The 19,523-nt window shown below is 44.9% G+C and overlaps 1 protein-coding gene and 1 long non-coding RNA gene across 3 annotated transcripts in view; one reads left to right on the top strand and one right to left on the bottom strand.

Moving 5' to 3' along the window:
- LOC109317323 (annexin A4-like) overlaps window positions 1-14,416 on the top strand; it is a 15,720-nt gene extending 1,304 nt beyond the window's left edge. Inside the window, exons 1-13 of one of the 2 annotated variants that reach the window (XM_019545923.1) lie at window positions 2,666-2,740; window positions 3,438-3,494; window positions 4,559-4,646; window positions 6,178-6,272; window positions 7,182-7,295; window positions 8,029-8,119; window positions 8,705-8,784; window positions 9,986-10,042; window positions 10,575-10,668; window positions 10,938-11,033; window positions 11,807-11,865; window positions 12,181-12,303; window positions 13,210-14,416. In XM_019545923.1, the coding sequence (XP_019401468.1) occupies window positions 3,492-3,494; window positions 4,559-4,646; window positions 6,178-6,272; window positions 7,182-7,295; window positions 8,029-8,119; window positions 8,705-8,784; window positions 9,986-10,042; window positions 10,575-10,668; window positions 10,938-11,033; window positions 11,807-11,865; window positions 12,181-12,303; window positions 13,210-13,269 (960 nt within the window). In that variant the 5' untranslated portion in view covers window positions 2,666-2,740; window positions 3,438-3,491 and the 3' untranslated portion in view covers window positions 13,270-14,416. Of the gene's footprint in view, window positions 1-2,665; window positions 2,741-3,437; window positions 3,495-4,558; window positions 4,647-6,177; window positions 6,273-7,181; window positions 7,296-8,028; window positions 8,120-8,704; window positions 8,785-9,985; window positions 10,043-10,574; window positions 10,669-10,937; window positions 11,034-11,806; window positions 11,866-12,180; window positions 12,304-13,209 lie in introns of those variants that run through there. The other variant, XM_019545922.1, reaches the window with a different exon arrangement.
- A 608-nt stretch (window positions 14,417-15,024) lies between these two features.
- On the bottom strand, window positions 15,025-17,127 carry LOC109317326. The gene is made up of 2 exons (XR_002103030.1): window positions 16,752-17,127; window positions 15,025-15,466 (listed from the first exon to the last, which is right to left on the bottom strand). It is a non-coding gene; the product is annotated as an uncharacterized LOC109317326 (long non-coding RNA).
- Window positions 17,128-19,523: the final 2,396 nt, after the last annotated feature.

Raw genomic sequence — 19,523 nt, 5'->3', positions numbered from 1 at the left:
CCTCCTCTGGACCCTCTCCATGTTGTCCACATCCCTCCTGCAGTGCGGCGCCCAGAACTGGACGCAGTACTCCAGCTGTGGCCTGACCAGTGCCGCATAGAGGGGGAGGATCACCTCCTTGTCCCTGCTAGAGATGCACCTATGGATGTATGACAAGGTGCATATGAAACGGTTGTGAACAAACTTTAAAAATGAATTCTCCTTTAAAGGAGAAAAACATGGGAAACCATGGTTTCAGGCCCACCATGCTCCACACACACACACTGCCTACCCCATACGCTGTGGGGCTGGGGGCCGAGGGTGGGGGGCAGTGGGTCAGGAGTGAGAAGCACCGAGTCAGGACTGACCATTGATGTTTACAAATGGGCCCTGGTCCGAAACATGTTGATAACCACTGGATTAGATGACCTCTGGAGGTCTCTTCCAGCCTGGCTTCTCTAAGATTCTCTGTAACAGTCCAGTATGTGGTTAAATCTGCTGGGAGGTGTCCAGTCTGATGTGTTATCACTGCTTGTTTTCTCCATGGTGGCAGGAGTGTGGTTAGAGGTGGTGGTTGGTCCAATACAACATACTGCCCTAAGGAATCCTTGCCTCTCGCATCACATTAATAGCAAGCGGATGCCCCTCGTATTTTGCTATACACTAAACTGCAGGAGAGCATCCAGATGAACATGCACATCTGTTTCACATCTCAAGTGAGGCTGTTCATGGGGCAATGAAGATAATTAGGGATGAGAGTATTGGCTGGATTGTGCCCTAGGGTTTCTGTGGTGGCACAGGTGTTGCCTGTGGTGATTGCTGCCTTTTGACTTTTTAATGTGTATATCTCTAATGAAGGTGCAGGCTTGGGTAGACAAGAGTGGGTAGTGGGGAGCTGCTGACACAAAAAGAGGGTTGAATTTTATGCCCATGTGACTTGGATTTAATACCAGGCCCTAAAATTGATAATTGGTAATGCAGGAAAAAAAAAAAGATCAGCATGCATGGCTTCTCTCAAATAGGTCTCCTCACTGACTTAAATCACCCCCTAATTAACAGCAGCATAAATGGAACGGCAGTAACATTTGCCCTGAATTTTGTGGGCTTGTGTCTTTCTTGTATTCTTTGTTTGCTGTGCTGTTTCCTTTGTTTGAGGCTTATCCTCTATCCCTCCTCCCTCCCCTTGTTTATGTAAAATAAAGTTCTCCTTCATTATTTCCACTGACCTATTCAAACACCAGCCTCAGTGTCCTGCTTCTGTCAACAAACAGCCTGGGCAGTGCAATGAAGTTAGAAAACCTCAGGTTTTAAAAAGGATTATCAGTCCAACCTAGGCTGTACATTTGCATGTTTTGGTCCTACCAAACCTACCACCAATTGAATGTTTCATGATTTTTAAGCCAATATTTTCTGCATGAAATAACTGCCATCCAAGAACTGAAAGTGAATTTGGCTTTGCCAAAGAGAAACTCATGTAACCAAAGAGAAAATTGCAAGTGAAATCAAGCGGAGAGGACATTGAAATGGATGTTAAAGGGCTGAGTGCCCACTGCTTTGCAACAGGAAAAGCCAGGTGTGTCAATGCAAAGCAGGTGCAAGTGTCAATAAAGCAATGGTAGCTATGCCCATTATACATGAATTGGATAAGATGCAGGACAATAGAAAATCAGGCTCCAGATTACGAAATAGTATAAGCAAAGTCAGTACGACAATTTTGGAGCTCAACTTCAAGCAAGTTTTTAAGTAACTTACTGAACTGGAGCCTCAGCTCCATCAGCAGTTCACAGAAAGCAAGATTTTAACTAGGCCCCTTCTGTAACAGAATTAATTTCCTTACCATCTCATCTAAATAGCTCTGATAATTTTGATCTTTTTACATCTTCCTGATCATTGGCCTGTCCCATTTCAGATTTCTGGGCCCACTGTGTTAATGGAAGGGAAGGAATAAAACAGTCTTTGTCTCTCTTTTGTTCTAACTACATACAATAAAGAACTTGACTGACGGAAACTCTGACACTGGTCATGAGTGCAACCAAAATATTTTCCCTTAGCCTGAGGAAGTGTGTGTGTGCCTGAAAGCTTGCAGAAAAAGATATTTTTTTTGCAGTTTCTTAGTTGGTTTAATAGAAGTTATCATCTCTGAACCAAGAGTTGTAGAGTTTTGCATACCAAACTATTTATACACAATGCCCGAAGAAGGGTGTTTGTGCCCGAAATTGTGGAAAGAACTTTTCCCCTACTATTTAGTTTGTTTCACACAAGGTATTGTATCTACCCAAAGAACTTGCCTGCCTATACACAAGAAATACACTTGTAAAAACCACATGGGAAATTCAGCTACCCCAGAACAGCATAATTATACAGCATGGATGGACCTGTCACAGTCATGTGAAATGACTCAGGGCAACAATCCTGCCTTTCCTAAGCAGGCCAGTTAGCCTTCTGAACTGCTAAGTCTCTAACTGTTAGTCAGAGTAGTAATGACGGCTTGGTTGACGTTGCCATGCCCACTGCAGTGCTTTGTAACTCTAATTTTAGAAAGTGCAGATTCATGTTTTGGGTGGGGGGGGCCTCTCCCCAAGACCCGACTGCTTGTTTAAAACTAAACTCCAGTTGATGATCTTGTCTAATCCCTCTCTGCATATGAGGAATGGAGAGAATATGGCAGATTACTAGTACTGCAAGCAAGATCATCATTAGTTGGGCATTTTATTTTGCTCCACACTGAGACCCCAGCGCTCAGAAGAAATGAACCTTCACTGTAAGATTCAGCTCTGTTTCTTTAACTTTGGTTTGTTCTCTCAAGTGTTGGCTGGGTGTTATGCTACCATCTCCTATTCACTGCTTGTGTTACAACAGTGGCAGAGACCCCTGTCATGGCCCATGCACCCTTCTGTTGGATTCTGTCCTCACATGGAAGAAAAACACACTTCCTGCCCCATAGAGCTCTTTAGGGAGAACTAAAAAGGCATCAATTACCGGCACCCAGACTTCCCTCCCTTGGACAAGGGAGGTAAGCACCAACTTCCAGATAAAATGTCCAGCTCCCTGCAGCTCATTTGAAAATCACAGTCTTTACATTCATGGGAAATGAGCAGATGTACAGAATGGCTCATTCAGATTTTTGAAGTCTTGGATGTTTGTAAATGCCAAAGAGTTGCAAACATTCCTGTCATTTGTAACCCTCTCCTGAACAGTCACGAGAGCTGTTTGTCTGGTACCACTCGCGCTCCAGCAGTTACCTGAACAACTAACATGATCTGTCCTCGCAGGAATGTTGTTGGGCTGCCACCTAACCCTGCCTCAACGAAATGAAGCGGTTCCAATATCTCTTACTGTGTCAGGCGGTACCAGCCCCATTTACCTACGGTAGATGTGGAAGCAGAGTTGGGGATCTTTGTTAATTATTTTCCAGGACACTTCCTTGTTTTGTACTTTCCTATTTCTTTTTATTGTAGATAACCTCCTGCTTGGGAGCCCTGACATTTAAAGATTAACCAGCTGCTATAGCCATGGTGAGTGCATTTGCTTTCTGGTACCATGTGGTGCCAGCTTAGTTCAGTGCCCACATAGGTCAGATCAGTGAAGATAGTGTAATGATATTTACTTAGATTAACAGAGCAGGAAGGTTATTAGCCACCCTGGTAGTGTGCTTATCTCTGGTTTATTTTCTTAGGGCAGAATAAGGATTATCCCTAGACCAATAATTTAAAAGGGGAAGTGGAAAATTACCGCAAAGATAGGTTAGGGAATGCACAGGTCACTAGGTATTTCATGTGTGTATTCTGCATGTGTGTATGCTCTTAGTACATTGTGGTTGGCAGCTTAGTCCCCCCCACCTATTCCTATATGTATTGGTAAAAGCCTCGGGATGTGGCAGTCTAAGTTACTGAGGAGTTTTGTTGTTGACCTCAAAGGGAAGCTGGTCCTTAGATGAGACTGGGTGCTCCAGGAAGCACAGCACTGGAGAGAAGTCACAAGAAACTGGCTCTAATCTCTACTCTGCTATTAATTCATGGATTCATTGGGGTTCCTAAAGTTCTGCATGCCTCAGTTTCCCCTTTGTGTAAGGACAGTATATAAACACCATTATACAAGTGCCATAGAATAGCTTACTACTGGGGAAAGTGCTTCAGTCACCATTGCACAGAAAACGACAGGTACCAGAAGCAGCAGCAACCACAACTGGACTTTACACAAGTGCAGGCTGCCAGCTCAGAAACTGAATTCCCTTACTGAATCCTAGAACAAGCACAGTCCAGGTTGCAACGGGGCATATTTCTCCCTGCTAGCCACGCTATGTGGCTTAATCCTCACCTGGAAGGGAAGCCTCTTGTAGGGGTGAGTGTCTCTTCTGGAAGGCGTTAAGGGTTTGGGGGCTCATCTCTGCTGTCCCTCTGTGTGGATGAGCAGCATCTTTTGCCACCACAATCTAAATGTAAAATTAACTAAGTGTCATGGCTGGGTTCCACCACCATCACCATCATCCAGGAAAATCTATTTAACTATGATTTTTTTTTTCATCTCAACATTTTCCCATTTTTTTCTGCCTTCAGTAACTGCTATTTTCTGTTTTTAGGCTGGATACCAGGGCACAATCAAAGCAACCACCTACTTCAGTGCAGAGGAAGATTCACAGAAACTGAGGAAGGCCATGAAGGGACTTGGTGAGTGTTTTCTTTTCCCAGATGCTTCTAACCATCTTGTTTTTTAAAACACCAGGTTGCTGCACAGCTACAGATCCCTAGCCCAGAAATTTAACTACCTGCATTTCTATGCTGGCTGTAGTCGCAGGGTAGGGATTGCTTCACTCACAAAATGCACCTTTCCTGGAGCGGAACATGAAAGCTGTTGGGCAGGCATAACGCAGGAAGCTGTAGATAGGTCACACTCCAGAGGGAATGACAGGGAGGAACGTATAGGGGCCAGATACAATGCCAGGCGCTGGGAAAGGGCCGTACTATTAGCACAGCTCCAGGAAGTATAATTTTTGGATATTTACTCACCTGGGGCCTGCCTGTCAGCCTAAATATTTACTTACTATTCCCATTACTGTAGCGTCTATTTTTTTGCAGACTAATAGAACAGATAACCTTATTGTATGTTTTTAGTAAAAATAATGATTTGTATAGACGCTATTTAATTGTCCATATATTATTGTTCATTTTATTATACCGGTTTGGCAGAAGCTGTAAATAAACTACTACTACTACTACTACCACCACCACTATTGCACCTTTGGGCATTTATACACATGCTCTGGGAGTGGGGGAGGGTGGGCAGGCATTTTAATTAGAGCCGCTCCAGGAGCCACTCTAATTAAAAGCGCCTGGAGCATCTCATGTATCAGCATCCCCATACTTCAAAATGGCAGCAGGGGCTCTTGAACTAAAGCTTGAATGAGCTTTAGTTAAAACGCCCCACCACCATTTTGAAGTGCAGGGATGCTGATACATGAGACGCTGGAGGGCGGTAATTACCATGCTCCAGCAGACTCGATTAATTGAGTCTGTTCTAAAGCGCTGTAATTACAGCGGTTCAGAGCAGCCTCACTGTTCATGTATAGGCGCCCTTAGTTACTCACAAACATTAATGAGTCTCTTTGCAATAACCTTGCAAAGTAAGGAAGTGCCATTTAGCCATTCTGCATTGCTGTTGCAGTTCTAACAGGTGGGGAACTGGGGGGCAGAGAGCAATCGAGTGACTGGTCCAGTGTTGCACAGGAAATCTGTGGCAGGGCTGGGAACTGACCTGAACTCTAGGTCCAGCTTTTGTTTGCTCCTAAAATAGTTCTTTCTGCACCCTGAGGGGATGCTAGCTCAAGACAATACTTTAACAGTGCCACTTCCTTCATCTTGTAACCATTTCATGGAGTTCCCATTCCTGGGAGGACTCTGCTTCTATCACAGTTAATCTTAACCACTGGTAACACAGCTGGAGGTCATGATAAAATCTATTTTTAAGGAGGGATGCTGAAGATCTTAAGGCCAGTGTACTTCTAAGCTAGTGACGAGAGAGAGACAGGCCATGTCTTCAGAATGGGTTTAAATTCAGTTCCCCAGGCATATGGATAAGTAGGCTTGAGAAAGATAAAACATGTTTTTTATCAGATTGGGAACAGAGTGGCCTGCTTCAGTGTATCCTATTTGCTTTGCATCCTAACAGTCTAGCACTGGCTTGCTGGTTTTTCCTTCTCAGGTACAGATGAAGATACCATCATCGATATCTTGAGCCATAGGAGTGGTCCCCAGCGCCAGCAAATTTTAATCACCTACAAATCCACAATTGGCAGGGTAGGTGATGTCTGTTTTTAATTGCGACTGGCATTGGATTGCTGTTGGCGAAACCTGGATTATACAACGGAAGTGGGATATTAGTGACACCCTATTCTTTAAGATGGAGGAAAGTGCAGGCTTTTTCTGGCTTTGGCATGAAACTTAGTGTAATTTGTGTTCACTGCAGCACAGCTGCTCCTCCAAGGACCATTGTAAGGTGTCTGAGTGCCATTGTGATCATCGTTCAAAATACAACAGAAATCTGGCTGAACAAGCTTCCTGAACACTTATTCTCTTCCTATGGGGGGCCTTTGGCATTTCCTGACAGTATGATTATAAGACCAACCAGAAATCATACTGCAGATGATCTTTGCTGTGACACTTAGCCCATCTGGTTCCTGAAATTCTGTAATGACCAAGTTGCCTCCGGCTTTTCAGGCAGCGTAGCTAAGTTATCATTCTCTTCTGACCCTGCTTGTTGCCTGCCCTGCCTAAATCAAATCTGTGTAGCAATAAGGGTTTAGTTCATTGTCCAAGTTCATTGACCACTAGAGCAACTGAAAGAGATTGATGATGGTAACAGATTCCAGTTCAGATTATGAAGGCCAAATTCTCAAGTACCTATTAATTTTGCCTGGCTTCTTTTGATGCCACATTGGGTTCTTTCCAAGGTGCTGAGCAGTTAGCAAACACAAAACTGAGCCAGAAAGTTCATATGCACAGGTTAGCATGTGAATGGCTGAACTGTTGAAATCTGGGAGAGCAGGGGGAAAACCCCCACCTCTCTGGTGGTGGAATGCAAGGAGCGTATGGAGGCAGGGTGCCTGCAATCATCCAAGGTGGGATTTTGCCAGGAGGGCTGTGCAATGTTTGTGGGCTTTTTACTCTTATGGACCTTCCGTCTCCCTCATGTCACTGGCTTCACAGGATTTGATTGATGACCTCAAATCTGAGCTGAGTGGGAATTTTGAGAAGGCGATAGTTGGACTGATGACCTCCACCACATTGTATGACGTGCATGAACTGAGAAGGGCCATGAAGGTTTGTCACTCCTTGCTGATATTACCAAAATGCTAGTACAACAAACGAACACAAAACCCCAATAAAAGATGACAGAGACAGGTGAAAATTCCCCATCCAACTCTCCCTTCCCTGCAAAGGGATGGAGACAGAACCCTTGTGATGAATTCTGGTTACGTCACGTAACAGGCTTCTGGAAAGCACAGCGGGACACTAAGGCAGCTCAAAACTACAGAAGGGAGCCAAATATCATTTGGTGATTTAACCTGTAATCACTTCTGCACAATGAGATCTCACAGTAGTTCATGTTTCATGCTAATGTGAATAAGGAGCTAACATTGTAACATATGATTGCATTACAAAGCAAAGGAGTTAAAAAACCAGCATGTAAATACCTTCTATGCTATGGGGCTGTTTAATAGTCCTTTATCTTGCTGCTGTTTTGTAAAATTGGATTTAACACTGGAACAGCTACGTTGCCTCTTCACAAACCATGTAACAGCACCCTGCAGAATCCAGAGATTCTGTAGAAAAGCATCCCACCCTCTTACGGAGAGCCTGGCATGTTATTTCCATTGCACAGGAATCGAGGCAGAAAAATGAAGTGTCCTGTACAAAGAGGGGTGCTTGCTAGCACCTGGCCTCTTACTCTGGAAAGCAAATTCTCATTCCATTGCTTGAAATGCTCCATCTGTGTTTACCAGTAGACTGAAGCAATTTTCATTATTATCCTTTTTCTCTGCAATTCGCGTAGGGAGCAGGAACAGACGAAGGCTGCCTGATAGAAATTCTGGCTTCCCGTTCTAATGAGGAAATCCGGCGCATTAGTGATACCTACAGACGTCGTAAGTACCATAAACTGTGGGCTGCTATAATGGTAGTGTGTGGAGAGCAATCTGTGGTGGGGGCATGGAAGAAAGTCTGCAAAGGATCCTAACTAATGCCTGGATTCTGGAAATTGCTTAAGCACATGAAATACTATATAAATCTGTGGGATTTAAGCACGTGCTTAGGAGGGATTTCCTGAAACAAAACTTTAAACACTTATCCTTATGTTTTAGTTATAGAAACCGCTAGGAAAAGCCCCTCCTCTCATTCCCTACAAAGAGTTGTCTGGCCAGATGTTTAACTTCTCAGCCGGCAAAGGTCTCATCCTCATAATAGCATTGGCTAAATATTGTGATACACAATGTACATTGATCTAAAGGTACAAGAGTCCCATGAAAACTCATTTTCTTCCCCCTGAAGTTGGCTGTGCTGTTGATAAGGAAGTAGAATAAGGTCCAGGTCCAAATTCCTAGGAATTTAGGTTCAGAAATTGAGGGGGAAATGCAGAATCTTAAAACTCTGGTTGTGATTCAGCAAGGATAAAACACCGTCTTTCAGCTGAATAGTGCTTGATGCTGGGCTTATGTGTGTTCTCTTACTAGTATATGGAAATAGCCTGGAAGAGGACATTGCCTCCGATACATCTGGCATGTTCCAGAGAGTGTTGGTGTCTCTAGCAACAGTAAGTCCAGTGTAACAAATGCTCTATTTTTTACTGCTGTTGCATATTCAGATATGTGCTCACTTTGTTCCTGTGATTAAGGCTTTATAGGTACAGAGCATGCACCAGACCTGATTGCCGCCTCTTACACAGGTCAGGAGCAGCACACTTCATATCAGAGATATGCTAACATGAAGAAGAATCAGACAGTATCAAACAGCAGTCCTGATCCTTTTCCTGAAGTTTTCTTCTCCAGCTTTCTGCTCTGCAGTGCACTCTCCGATCCTGTGTCCCCATGTTTGCAGCAGCTTCCTCAAGCATCTTGTTGCAACTGAAGATGATAAAACATCTTCCTCTGCCGATCTCCCTGTAACACCCTTCTCTGTCCCTGTATGTTGCATTGATCTGATCTGCAGTGCAGACTTCTGATCACATGCTGTCCTTAAAACTACGGAGTCACTGCAGCTCCCATTGACTTCAAGAGGAGATACAAGAGAAAAAAAAGACAAAAAAAAATCAAAAACCAAGCCATTTTGTAATACTCCACAGCCCCTTGTCCTCACTGACAACTAACAAATTGCATAGTTACAACTGCTTTTCAACTGGGGTGCACTGAGATATCGGTTCGCTATTGGATCAGCATTGATAAAAAGAGAAATGACGTTATCGGTTTTGCTTGGTCATTGTAGCTGATAATTACAGCTGTGTGCCTGGAGCACTCTGGCGAGTGTAGTCCAGTCCCTGTGCCCCACTGCTGGCCCAAGCCCACAACAGACCACGGGTCCTGGTGAGCAGTGCGAGGGGCAGGGAGCACCAGGGACTAGTCACAGGGTGCCGCGCTCGGGTCTGCTCTGTCCACCCAGGATGGCAACACGGACTGCGCGGGAGCAGGGCTGTGGGTGATGGGCCAATGTGTGGGAATAAGGTGGTCACCCCCTTCCTCACTGAAGGCCAGTGCAGGCAGAGGGGTGCGTGTGTGTGTGAGTGTGTATGCCTGCTATTACTAAATATTGGTTACTGGATCAGCATTGGCCAGTGTGGTTGGTTAATCATTGGCTATCAGTATTGGCCAAGAAAATCTTTATGATTGCACCCCTACTTTTCAAATAGATCTCCATTATGTACTTTCAGTAGCTTCTTTTTAACAGGAAGCGTGTTGGATTCCTTTCCACTAGTCACTTGCTAAGCTTGAATCTAATACAAGCCGCTTGTGTTTCTATAGGGAAACAGGGATGAAGGACACTATGTGGATGAAGGCCTTGCTCAGCAAGATGCACAGGTCAGTAGCTCTTTGTATTCTTTGAAAGGAATCTGCCTTGCACCACAGGGAGTATTTGAAAAATCTCTTGGACTCTTTACCAATTGCATTTTTAAGGAGTGTCATGATACTGCCACCCCAGAGATGGCTGTGATGTCCCTAGGGCAGTGACCATGCAAGCTCTGCCCTATGTGTGCCTACTGATCTCACCTGCCATGTCTTGCTGTCATAAATGATGCATAGTGAGGCTGCCCTCAAGATCCTGCTCAGTCACAGTGCTGAGGGTCTCCCTGAAACACTGTAGGTTGCTCATCCACCCCCTGCCCGTCACGGCACCCCCTCTCTCTGGCGCTGGGATCTGCTTACCCCCCTTCACCTGTCGCGGTGCCCCCTCTCTGGTGCTGGGGTCTGCTCACCCCCCCCATATGTTAGGGATAAATCCAGATCCTGCCACGCCCAAGTGTTTTGGAAAGTGCAAAGCCAGCCTTTGTGGCTATTAAATTCATTTTGGTTTCCAGACTTAGCCTCACTTTACATTCCTGATTCTTTCTAGTCCCTCTATGAAGCAGGGGAGAAGAAATGGGGGACAGATGAGACTCAATTCCTGTCTGTCCTCTGTACAAGAAACAGGACTCACCTACTAAAAGGTAAGATGCTTAGTACTTTCCAGGTTTCTTTTCATACACATTTATTTTTAGACATGCAGAAGTGTTTCCTCAAAGCCCTCATGCATTATAGATTCTCATCACGGTGTTTTCTGCTTCAGAACATAGTAACTCAAAAAGTAACTTGAATTCTTCTGAGTGTAAAGGCAGCTCTTGCTAGCAGATCTTTGGTGTTCAGTACATTGTGTTGCACAAAATAATCTTGGTCAGTATTTTCCCTGCATTAGTATGTCTTTGTTTTCTTCCTCCAGTTTTTGATGAATACAGAAGAATATCCAATAAGGATATTACAGAGAGTATTAAATCTGAGATGTCTGGTGATTTTGAAGATGCCTTATTAGCTGTGGGTGAGTGTCCTGGCTCTAGATTTAGGATTGTTTGAGTACTCCATACATTACCAGGGGAGTAGCATAGTAAATGACAGCTTGTGACACCTGTATTAGAAGCTAGGGAATAAAGTTTGGCTTATTTAATAACCATAAGGAAATCCTGAAGGAGAGAAAGGAGAGGCTGACAAAGCTTGTGGGGGGAAATGACAGACGGAGGCACAGAAGGAAGCCTGGATGTACACATTACACTCTGCCTAGGCATCTTGTCTAAAGCAAAAGTATTCATCTTGAAACATAGGTTTCATGAGATGTGCGTCCCTGGATAAGGTGACAGAAATTCTGCTTCTATCCACTCTTTCACAGTGTACTTTTGCTAAGGGGGCTGACACTTCTAACAAAGTATAATTACCATCATTAAAACACTCGTTGACCTGCAATGGGTGAGGAGACTCCAGTTCAGTATGGTTTAATTTGACAGTAAATCAAAGGGTATTTGAGTTATACTTGCTCTGTTGGTCAGTTTGTCAAATGGCCCCTAAAATCACACTTTTGCCTTCTGTGAGTTTCTGTGGTCTTCTGAAAAAGAGTTGTACATGTTTTAGCCACATTATTGTTCCCTAATCTACTGGCAGACCTTTGCACTCCTCAAAGACTTCTGACACATCTAACTGTGGAATAGGAGCCTTAGCCAGTCATTTGGCCATTTACTTTGCCTCTAAACTTTTAATACAGAAAACCTTCCCCTTCCAATTCCTGCTCAACTGAATTCCCTTTTTCTCTTCTCTTTACAGTAAACTGCACAAGGAATAGATCTGCATACTTTGCTGAAAGATTATATAAATCCATGAAGGTAAATAGCTTTTGAATATGTGGAATTTTAGGGGGAATTTAGGGAAGCACCTAATTTAACAGCAGAACTGTATGCTGCCAGGTGGGGGGGTGGAGGGAGAAACGTGGGATTATAGGGACAACCTGATTTATTTAATTGAAGCCCCTTTTCCAGGATATTATGGAATAAACTGGCTTTATTTGGTTACATGCTCTTGATAGGGAACTGTCATACTGCAAAATGATTGGATTAATCCAGAAAAATGCTCCCTGATAAAACCAATATTGACTTATCCATAATGTTCACTATCCATACATATATTACCTTTTCTTTAAGGGCTTGGGGACAAATGATGACACTCTCATTCGAGTGATGGTGTCTCGCTGTGAGATAGACATGGTGCCCATCAGGAATGAATTCAAGAGGATGTATGGGAAATCTCTCTACTCCTTCATTAAGGTAAACTTTCCATTGCCAGAATCCAAGGCTGGGATTCGCAGAGTAGCCTAAGGGAGAGAGGTGCCTAAATCTCTTAGGCTCCACTGCAAGAGTGCAGCTGAGTCTAAACATATGAGCAAAATCACCTGAAACTGCAACGGAATGGCATTAGTTTACTGGTAGGCTGCCCAGGCTCTATGTTGTTTTTAATTAATTTTACATAGATGTACAATCATTTATGTATAAAATTTGTGCATAAAAAGATGGTAATGTAGCTCCCCAGAACGTGATTCTCTTCATCTTACACTTTTTTCTTACTCTTACAACAAAAATCACCTTGCTGATCAAAATATCTTCCTTAATCACATTATCTTTGATGTGGTTAGTTCAGCAAAATCACTCATTTTCCCTTTAGTGTTTTAAGACCACCTAAAATAATTATATATATTGCACAGTTAGGTCAGATACTTTGCACCCAGGCTGTAGTGCTTGCATACCCTAGCCAGAGAGTAAGCATTCCTATAGCAAAGCCCTACCCACACACAAATGTCCTTCATCCACTGTCGTGCATCTGGGAATCTATGCCTTTTATGCTCGGATGGTTTAGAAGTCTTTTCCACTCCGCTGCAGCAGAGCTTCTCTTTTCTTCAGAGAACTGAGAAAAAGGCGTTGGAGGACTCTACATTTTTGTGCCTAACCTGGCCTGCATCCTCTGCGCATGGTCTGTGAGATGCAGCCCATGTCTAAGATTGGTTTTTGCTTTCACCCTTGCCCCTAGCCTAGCAAGCAGTTATGGCTTCAAAGGACAAACACCAGTGCCTGCATGGTAGGAGACTTGAGCAAGGCTAATGCATACATGTTAAGAGTATGAAAAGACCAATCTTAATAAAAATAATAATAATAATAACAACATGACTTCTTTTTCAGGGAGACACTTCAGGAGACTACAGAAAACTTCTACTCAATCTCTGTGGCGGGGAAGACTAAGTCATGTACAGCTGATTAGGCTGGTGGGGAGGAGAAATATTACAGGGCTGTTTCTTTCAAATAGCTTTAGGTTACTATTAGTAGGCTAGCTGGTGCTAATTCAGGTTGGCTCTTGTGATATGCTTCTATTACTTTGATTATGCAGTGGCTCTTTTAATTGTACTACTGAAGCCATGTTTTCCCTGGACACCCTAACAAGGTCACCTGCCTCAGTTAAGTCCAATAGGTTTGGAAAGACCTTTTGCCTGATGTGATGTTTGGAGAAGTAAATATTTTCTAGAGTCTCAGACTTTTATTTTACAGTTTGGAGTATTGTCTGTGCAGCAGAAGGAGGGTAGCTGGCTGCAAAACATGACATGCAACAACAAATGCCTTGTCTGTTAGGACACTCTTACACACTAACTTATTATCAAAGTGAGGTCTATGTTGCCTCTCACAGGAACTGCAGGGATGTAATACAAGCCACCTTCTGTCCACTCGTGTAATCATTGTAAAACTAACGAGTTTACTTGGGACAGAGCAAAGGGAAAACTTTACCAAAGTCTTAATGGCAACTAAAGCTTGATCTGTCTGCCTTCATGCTGAAAGCCTTATCTAAAAGCAAAAAATGTTAATGCTTTAGCTGCACTACAATAGGGGTATAATGTTTTAGTATGAGGGCACTTCTACCTCATTGTAAGAGGAATAAAATACATGAATGCAAGGTACCATTTCACCACTATAGCTGCATTTCTGGTAAGGGTTATATTAGTATATTTGTAAAAAGTTAAGAAAATCAGCCACTTTTGATGGGCAAACTAGTACATGACAGATTGTGTAGACTAGGTCCAAGGTTACTGGAGTTTCTCATTGGGCACCTGTGAATTATGCACTGCTGTCTTCTTCAAAACCCTTCTATTCAGTGTCTTATCCACAACTTGTATTAGAAAAACTTAATCCATTGTGTGTTTTTGGTCTAAAGCTTTGTCTTTGTTGCCAAGAAGTGCCTTTGGAGTAGGATAATTAAACAGGGTGTTTATATGGCAAACTATCAGTGGAGGTTAGGAATGTCTGACGTGGCTGAAATACTGGAAACTGCCTAGGCACAGCAGCAGGAAGTTCAAAATGTTGTAGTTTACTCTGCTTTTCAGAGGATGCCTCTACATGAGATGCCAGAAGTGCAGTGAACTAATTCTACTGCACATTAGTGCATCGCAGTGAATGCTGTGCTAATGCGCAGTGGAATTAGACTACTGCACATTAGCATCCCCTAGAAGATGTGAGCTGGCACAACTGCACAGTAGCACCAATTACAACACATTTAGTACCTGTTATTACAGGTACTAAATTTAATGCGCTGTAATTACAGTACATAAATGCACATGTAGACGTGCCCAGGAAGAAGCCCAGTGTTGCCCTGGCTGGACTTCTGCTGGTGTCTGGTCCAAGGTAGATCACATGGGCTACCATGTCAACATTGCTAGTAGCTGCAATGTATTCGTATGCTACAGTACAATCCTAGCCAAGACATGGCATTGTTCTTTCAATGGGAGAAGCAAAATGAGATCAACCATGATTGACCATTGCTGTACTGTTCTGAAGAGCAAATCCGCGTGCTTTTTATTCCGAGTGGAGCAGTGATAATTTCCTCCCAAGAGCTGCACTTTTAGAAAACAAGATCTACTGTCTTACACACGCAAGCCTTCCACTCATTGTCCTCACAGTTGGGTTCCCATTGACTTGGTCTTGGGCCCTTTTGGTGACCTTATTAGCCACTTTGTCTCTGCTCCTCCCTCCGCAACTTTAAAAATGGAAATACATTCCTTACTTTGTGGAGAATGGGAGACATTTGGTTTCATGCTGCTAAAGCACTACATAAATGAGAGGACTTTGCCCTTACCGGCAGCTCACAAATACATTCTGGCTTTGATTTTTATTAAATGACTTGCCACACATTATACCCTTTTTCAGTTTAATAAAGCAGTCGTATCTTTACTTTTACTTACCAAATGTGTGTTTTATGAATGAAGCATGTTCTGTTTATACTTGCATTATCTTCCCCTTTTCCTGAATTTTTGCATCAGCTTTTGAGAAACGGGATGGACCAGATTTCCCCATATCACAGTAAAACCCAGGGACGGGGCTTCTGGGCAGTCTCCAATGTTTCCTTGGAAGATCCTCTTGCATCATGACCAGGAAGAGGATTTACCCCTTGCTCCTTGTGGGAGGAAAGGAGAAGAGTCTTTAAATCCCATCAGGTCATATAAAGACCAGGGCCTCACACACCGACTTTTTCTGTCTTCAATCCTTTTAGCCCTGGCTGCCCCCACAATCACTACAGGGTGAAGCAGAAGCAGCAGCAGAGATGTACCTCTTACAAGTGAAATTAATGCCTTCCAAACTCATACCTGGTGGGGATAGCAGTGTGAAGATGTTGTTCTAATGTATAACAGGCCAGAAATGAATTGAAGAAGAGGTCTGAAAAATGAAATCCTAATTCAAAGTGCTTTACATCTCACTTTGTCTTGATTCAGTTTGTTAGAGATTTGAACAACATATTCCAGACCATGCTGTAGGTGGGTCTATCTTTAATTGCAAGGTGCAAAGTGAGTTGATCTGTGTTTTAGTTTAGTAGGTATCTTGGAGACAGCAGCAACACTTAGTTGTTTAAAGACTTATCCTCAGGCTAGAGATTGGAAAGGATTCCTAGCCCCCTCCACACACAAGCCTTACAGTGTACTACACTTGTCTGCCTCATCAAAGAGACATGTTAAAGCCTGAGGTAGAGGATAATTAGTAGGAACAAGTGAACAACAAAACTTTGCCTAAAAGATCAACTTGCAACACTTCAGGATCAACGGAAGGGTTCTTTGGGTCACTGGCCAATGACATTAATAACTGTTTTATCTTTAATGTTTGTCCACATAAAATCCTGAAAAACCAAGATGTGCACATTCTCCATTCCCTGTCAGGAAGCCAGGACATCACAGGCAGAGAAAAAGTTTTAGCATATGATGCTTCTTTTGATATTTAATAACGGTGCATGTTACTAACTGCCGGTTGGATATAACTGGCTTACAGTTTGTTAGACTATGCCTGTGAGAGGATGCCTGACCCCTGGAAAGATGGGGTGGGGGGGTGTATTCCCTCGAGTATCTGCAGTTTTGCGGAAAGAAGGGCTCCTGGGGGAGAGAGCCACTTTCCTGGCATCTCCCTCCTGCATGTCTTAATAAGAGAGCTTATTCAGTGCAGGGCCGGGGACTCCATTATGTTTCCTTCCAGCGTTGTTGTTTACTTTTACAGGTATCAATGCAGGTCTAGAAATGTAACAGAGGACACAGAATCCCCCTACCAATCTTGCCTTCCACTTGCTCTAGCGTGTTCAGTCCCACCCCAAAACAGAGAGGAAGGGCACCACCGACTCTTAGATTTGCTTGTGCCAACAGCAACCCTTTGCTGAGAGATAATTTGACTGAGTAGAGGACAAACAAGGCATTATTTACCTGTGGCCGTTGCCACTATGTTCAGCAAAACTCAGATGCTGCTGACTGGCATAGGTGCATGATCAGGATGAGCAAGTTATGATGGTGACAAGACTTGGTTTCTGTGTGGGGCAGGTTTGGCAGGAGAAGCCTTCAGGTCAGATGGCAAATTTGCATGGTCCTGGGGGAAAAAAGAAAAGAGGGAAGTTGTGTTAATATTTGGGCTCTTCATTGGCAACTGGCTGAAGTTCTAAGCTGCGTAAAAGTCCTGCTGGTGCTTTCCTTACAATATATAAGGTTTCTCAGGGCCAGCCACTGGTGTTCTCCCTCCCTGTCCCATCTCTGGGCTTCTTGATGCCAACATTACTTTGTAGTGATATCCCTACAAGACACTATTGCTTCACAAGACACTATTGTTTCAGTTGCTGTTCCTGGTCATTTTCCTATTTTACTGCTACCTTTTCAGGCAAGCATCCAACCAGAGAATCCCACTAATCATTCATCCCAAACTCTCCCGCAGCACCAGGCCAAAACACGTTGCAAACTAGCACAGTGCTACCATGTGCCCCCACTAAGAAGTTGGGGAGAGAAGGGACCAGTGCCCTGTTGCTGGGATGTACAGAACTACAGACCAAAGTAGAACATTTTTGCTTGCTCTGGCCCCTGAAAGTGCTCTACAGCTGTGACCAAACACAAGTGCATGGCTGCAGAGCACTTCAAAAATGGCCAATTATGCAAAAAAGTAATCCTCGTTTAATTAGGTAGTAGATTAAGGTGTTCTGCTTAAGAGCGCCTTAGGGAACTTCTGTACAGTTCCCTGGGAGGGCTAGTTGTCTTGCCCCTAGTCTGCCACAAGGAGGCAGAGAATCTCCACCCTATGCAGCCATGGAAGGAGGGAGCGAGCACATGTGTCCTCGGGACCGCAGGGAAATGGCAGGCTCTCTGAGCTGGTTGACAGTCCCCTGTTGAGGGGGCTGGCGCAGGGAGTGTGCCCCTCCATGCTGGTGTCATGGGGCACTGGGAATATTTTCCTGCTGGGATGGGGCCAGCTGGGCCCACCCCAGCCTCCAGTTGCTGCCCAGCTGTTCCCCTGCCCCCGCCCAGAGATTCAGTAGCAGCAGCAGGTGGGCTGGGGGTTCAGGCCAGCTACCTGGGATGGGGTCCAAGTCGTGTCTGATTCGGGCTGGGGGCTCAGATCCCGCCCCCAACCTCAATGCCGTTCCTTGCAAGTTGCAACACCTAACCTGGCCCGTGTGCTGTCAGGAATTGGCATTGGGCCTGCGGATGGGATCCAGGCACAGACCCTGCAGCAGTGGGGCTTGGTTCCCATCCCCAGGCCCATTGCCACAGGCTGTCAGTGTGCCTGCCAGGCTGGACACTGCAACTGATAGGGAGTGGCAATGGGGGAGAGGGTTGGGGTGCAAGTGCCACTGCCATAGGGTGCCAGCCCTGCTAGCCCTGCTGGCATAGTCCCACCAGCTACATTGCAGACCATGAATGGACCAGCTCTCCCCTCTCCCCAGCATCAAAACCCATGGTTACAACTGAGAGTAGGGGGAGTGAGGGATCTCATTGCCATCCAGAGCAAGGAAAAGATCTAATGGCAGCTATAGAAAAAGACACCATAACAGTGACATCTATGTGAGCATTGTCCAGCAGACACAAATCCATGGCCACAACAGGGCCTGGAAGCAATTGCACACAAAGATGAAGCTGATGAAAAGCAATTTTAGCCAGGTATGGGATGCCGACAAGCATTCTGGGACCTGAAAGTACACCATGCCCTTTTACTAGGTGTTTTCCCAATCCTCGCCATGCACAGGGCTGCCGAAACCCCACACACTTTTGGCACTATGGGGGGCAGGAGGATCTGGTGTCAGGGACTCCTCCAAATGATGGGTCACCTCACAACAGAAAGAGAAATATGCTCAAGAAGAGATTACCACAGGCTGCAGTGGAAAAGCATGGTAGCTGGTGCCGGTCCCAGAGGAGACAAGCTGCTGGTCCCTGCTTCATTGCAGGATGTGGGAGCAGAGCTCCAGCTCCAGCTGCAAATCTGCTTTCAGGACTTGTTTCTGCCCTTGAGCAAAACTATGGCATGTGGCATGCAGAAGAGGGAGGCAAGCTCTGACAACAGACATCAATGAGTCAGAAGGGACCTAGGAAGATCATCTAGTCCGACCCCCTGCCATGGGCAAGAAGGAGCACTGGGGGTGGGAGGGGTCATAAGACCCCAGCCAGGTGCCTATCCAGTCTCCTCTTGAAGATGACATAGACATCAAGGTGCAGGATATGGGTTCCCAGGAGGTGTCCTCCACCTTTCAGGAGCCACCACAACCTCTGACCTTGACCCAGCAGACGGTAGCCCAGCACATGGGCCCTCACATGGTGTTCTCTGCACAGGAGCCACAGCCTGGGCGACCCACTACCTGCCTTCCCCCCCCTTCTCTGATGACTCAGGCCCAGAGGAAGGACGCACACATCAGTCCTGGGCACCCATCAGCTGTGCCGGCTAGCCACAGCTCCACACAGTCAGGAGAACCAGGGGCATCGGGTAGGTATGTGTGGTGGTCCAGGGGAGATGGGGAGGGGTTGGGAGGAATGGACCTGTGGTGGCAGCTGCAGCAGAATCTGGCCACCCCTGCGGTTACACCAGAATCTTCTCTGCTTGGACCACGGGTGCAGGGTGCATTGATCCCCCTTGCCCATGCACTACTAGGTGGGCCAGACACCAAAGCGAAGTAGGGTTCAGAATTGATCAGGGAACTGATCCCCCCTCCCATACCCCTCTTA

This window comes from Crocodylus porosus, unplaced genomic scaffold, assembly GCF_001723895.1.
Source record: "Crocodylus porosus isolate Cpor-Errol unplaced genomic scaffold, CroPor_comp1, whole genome shotgun sequence".
NCBI lineage: Eukaryota > Metazoa > Chordata > Crocodylia > Crocodylidae > Crocodylus > Crocodylus porosus.
This window is presented reverse-complemented; position numbering and strand designations above follow the sequence as displayed.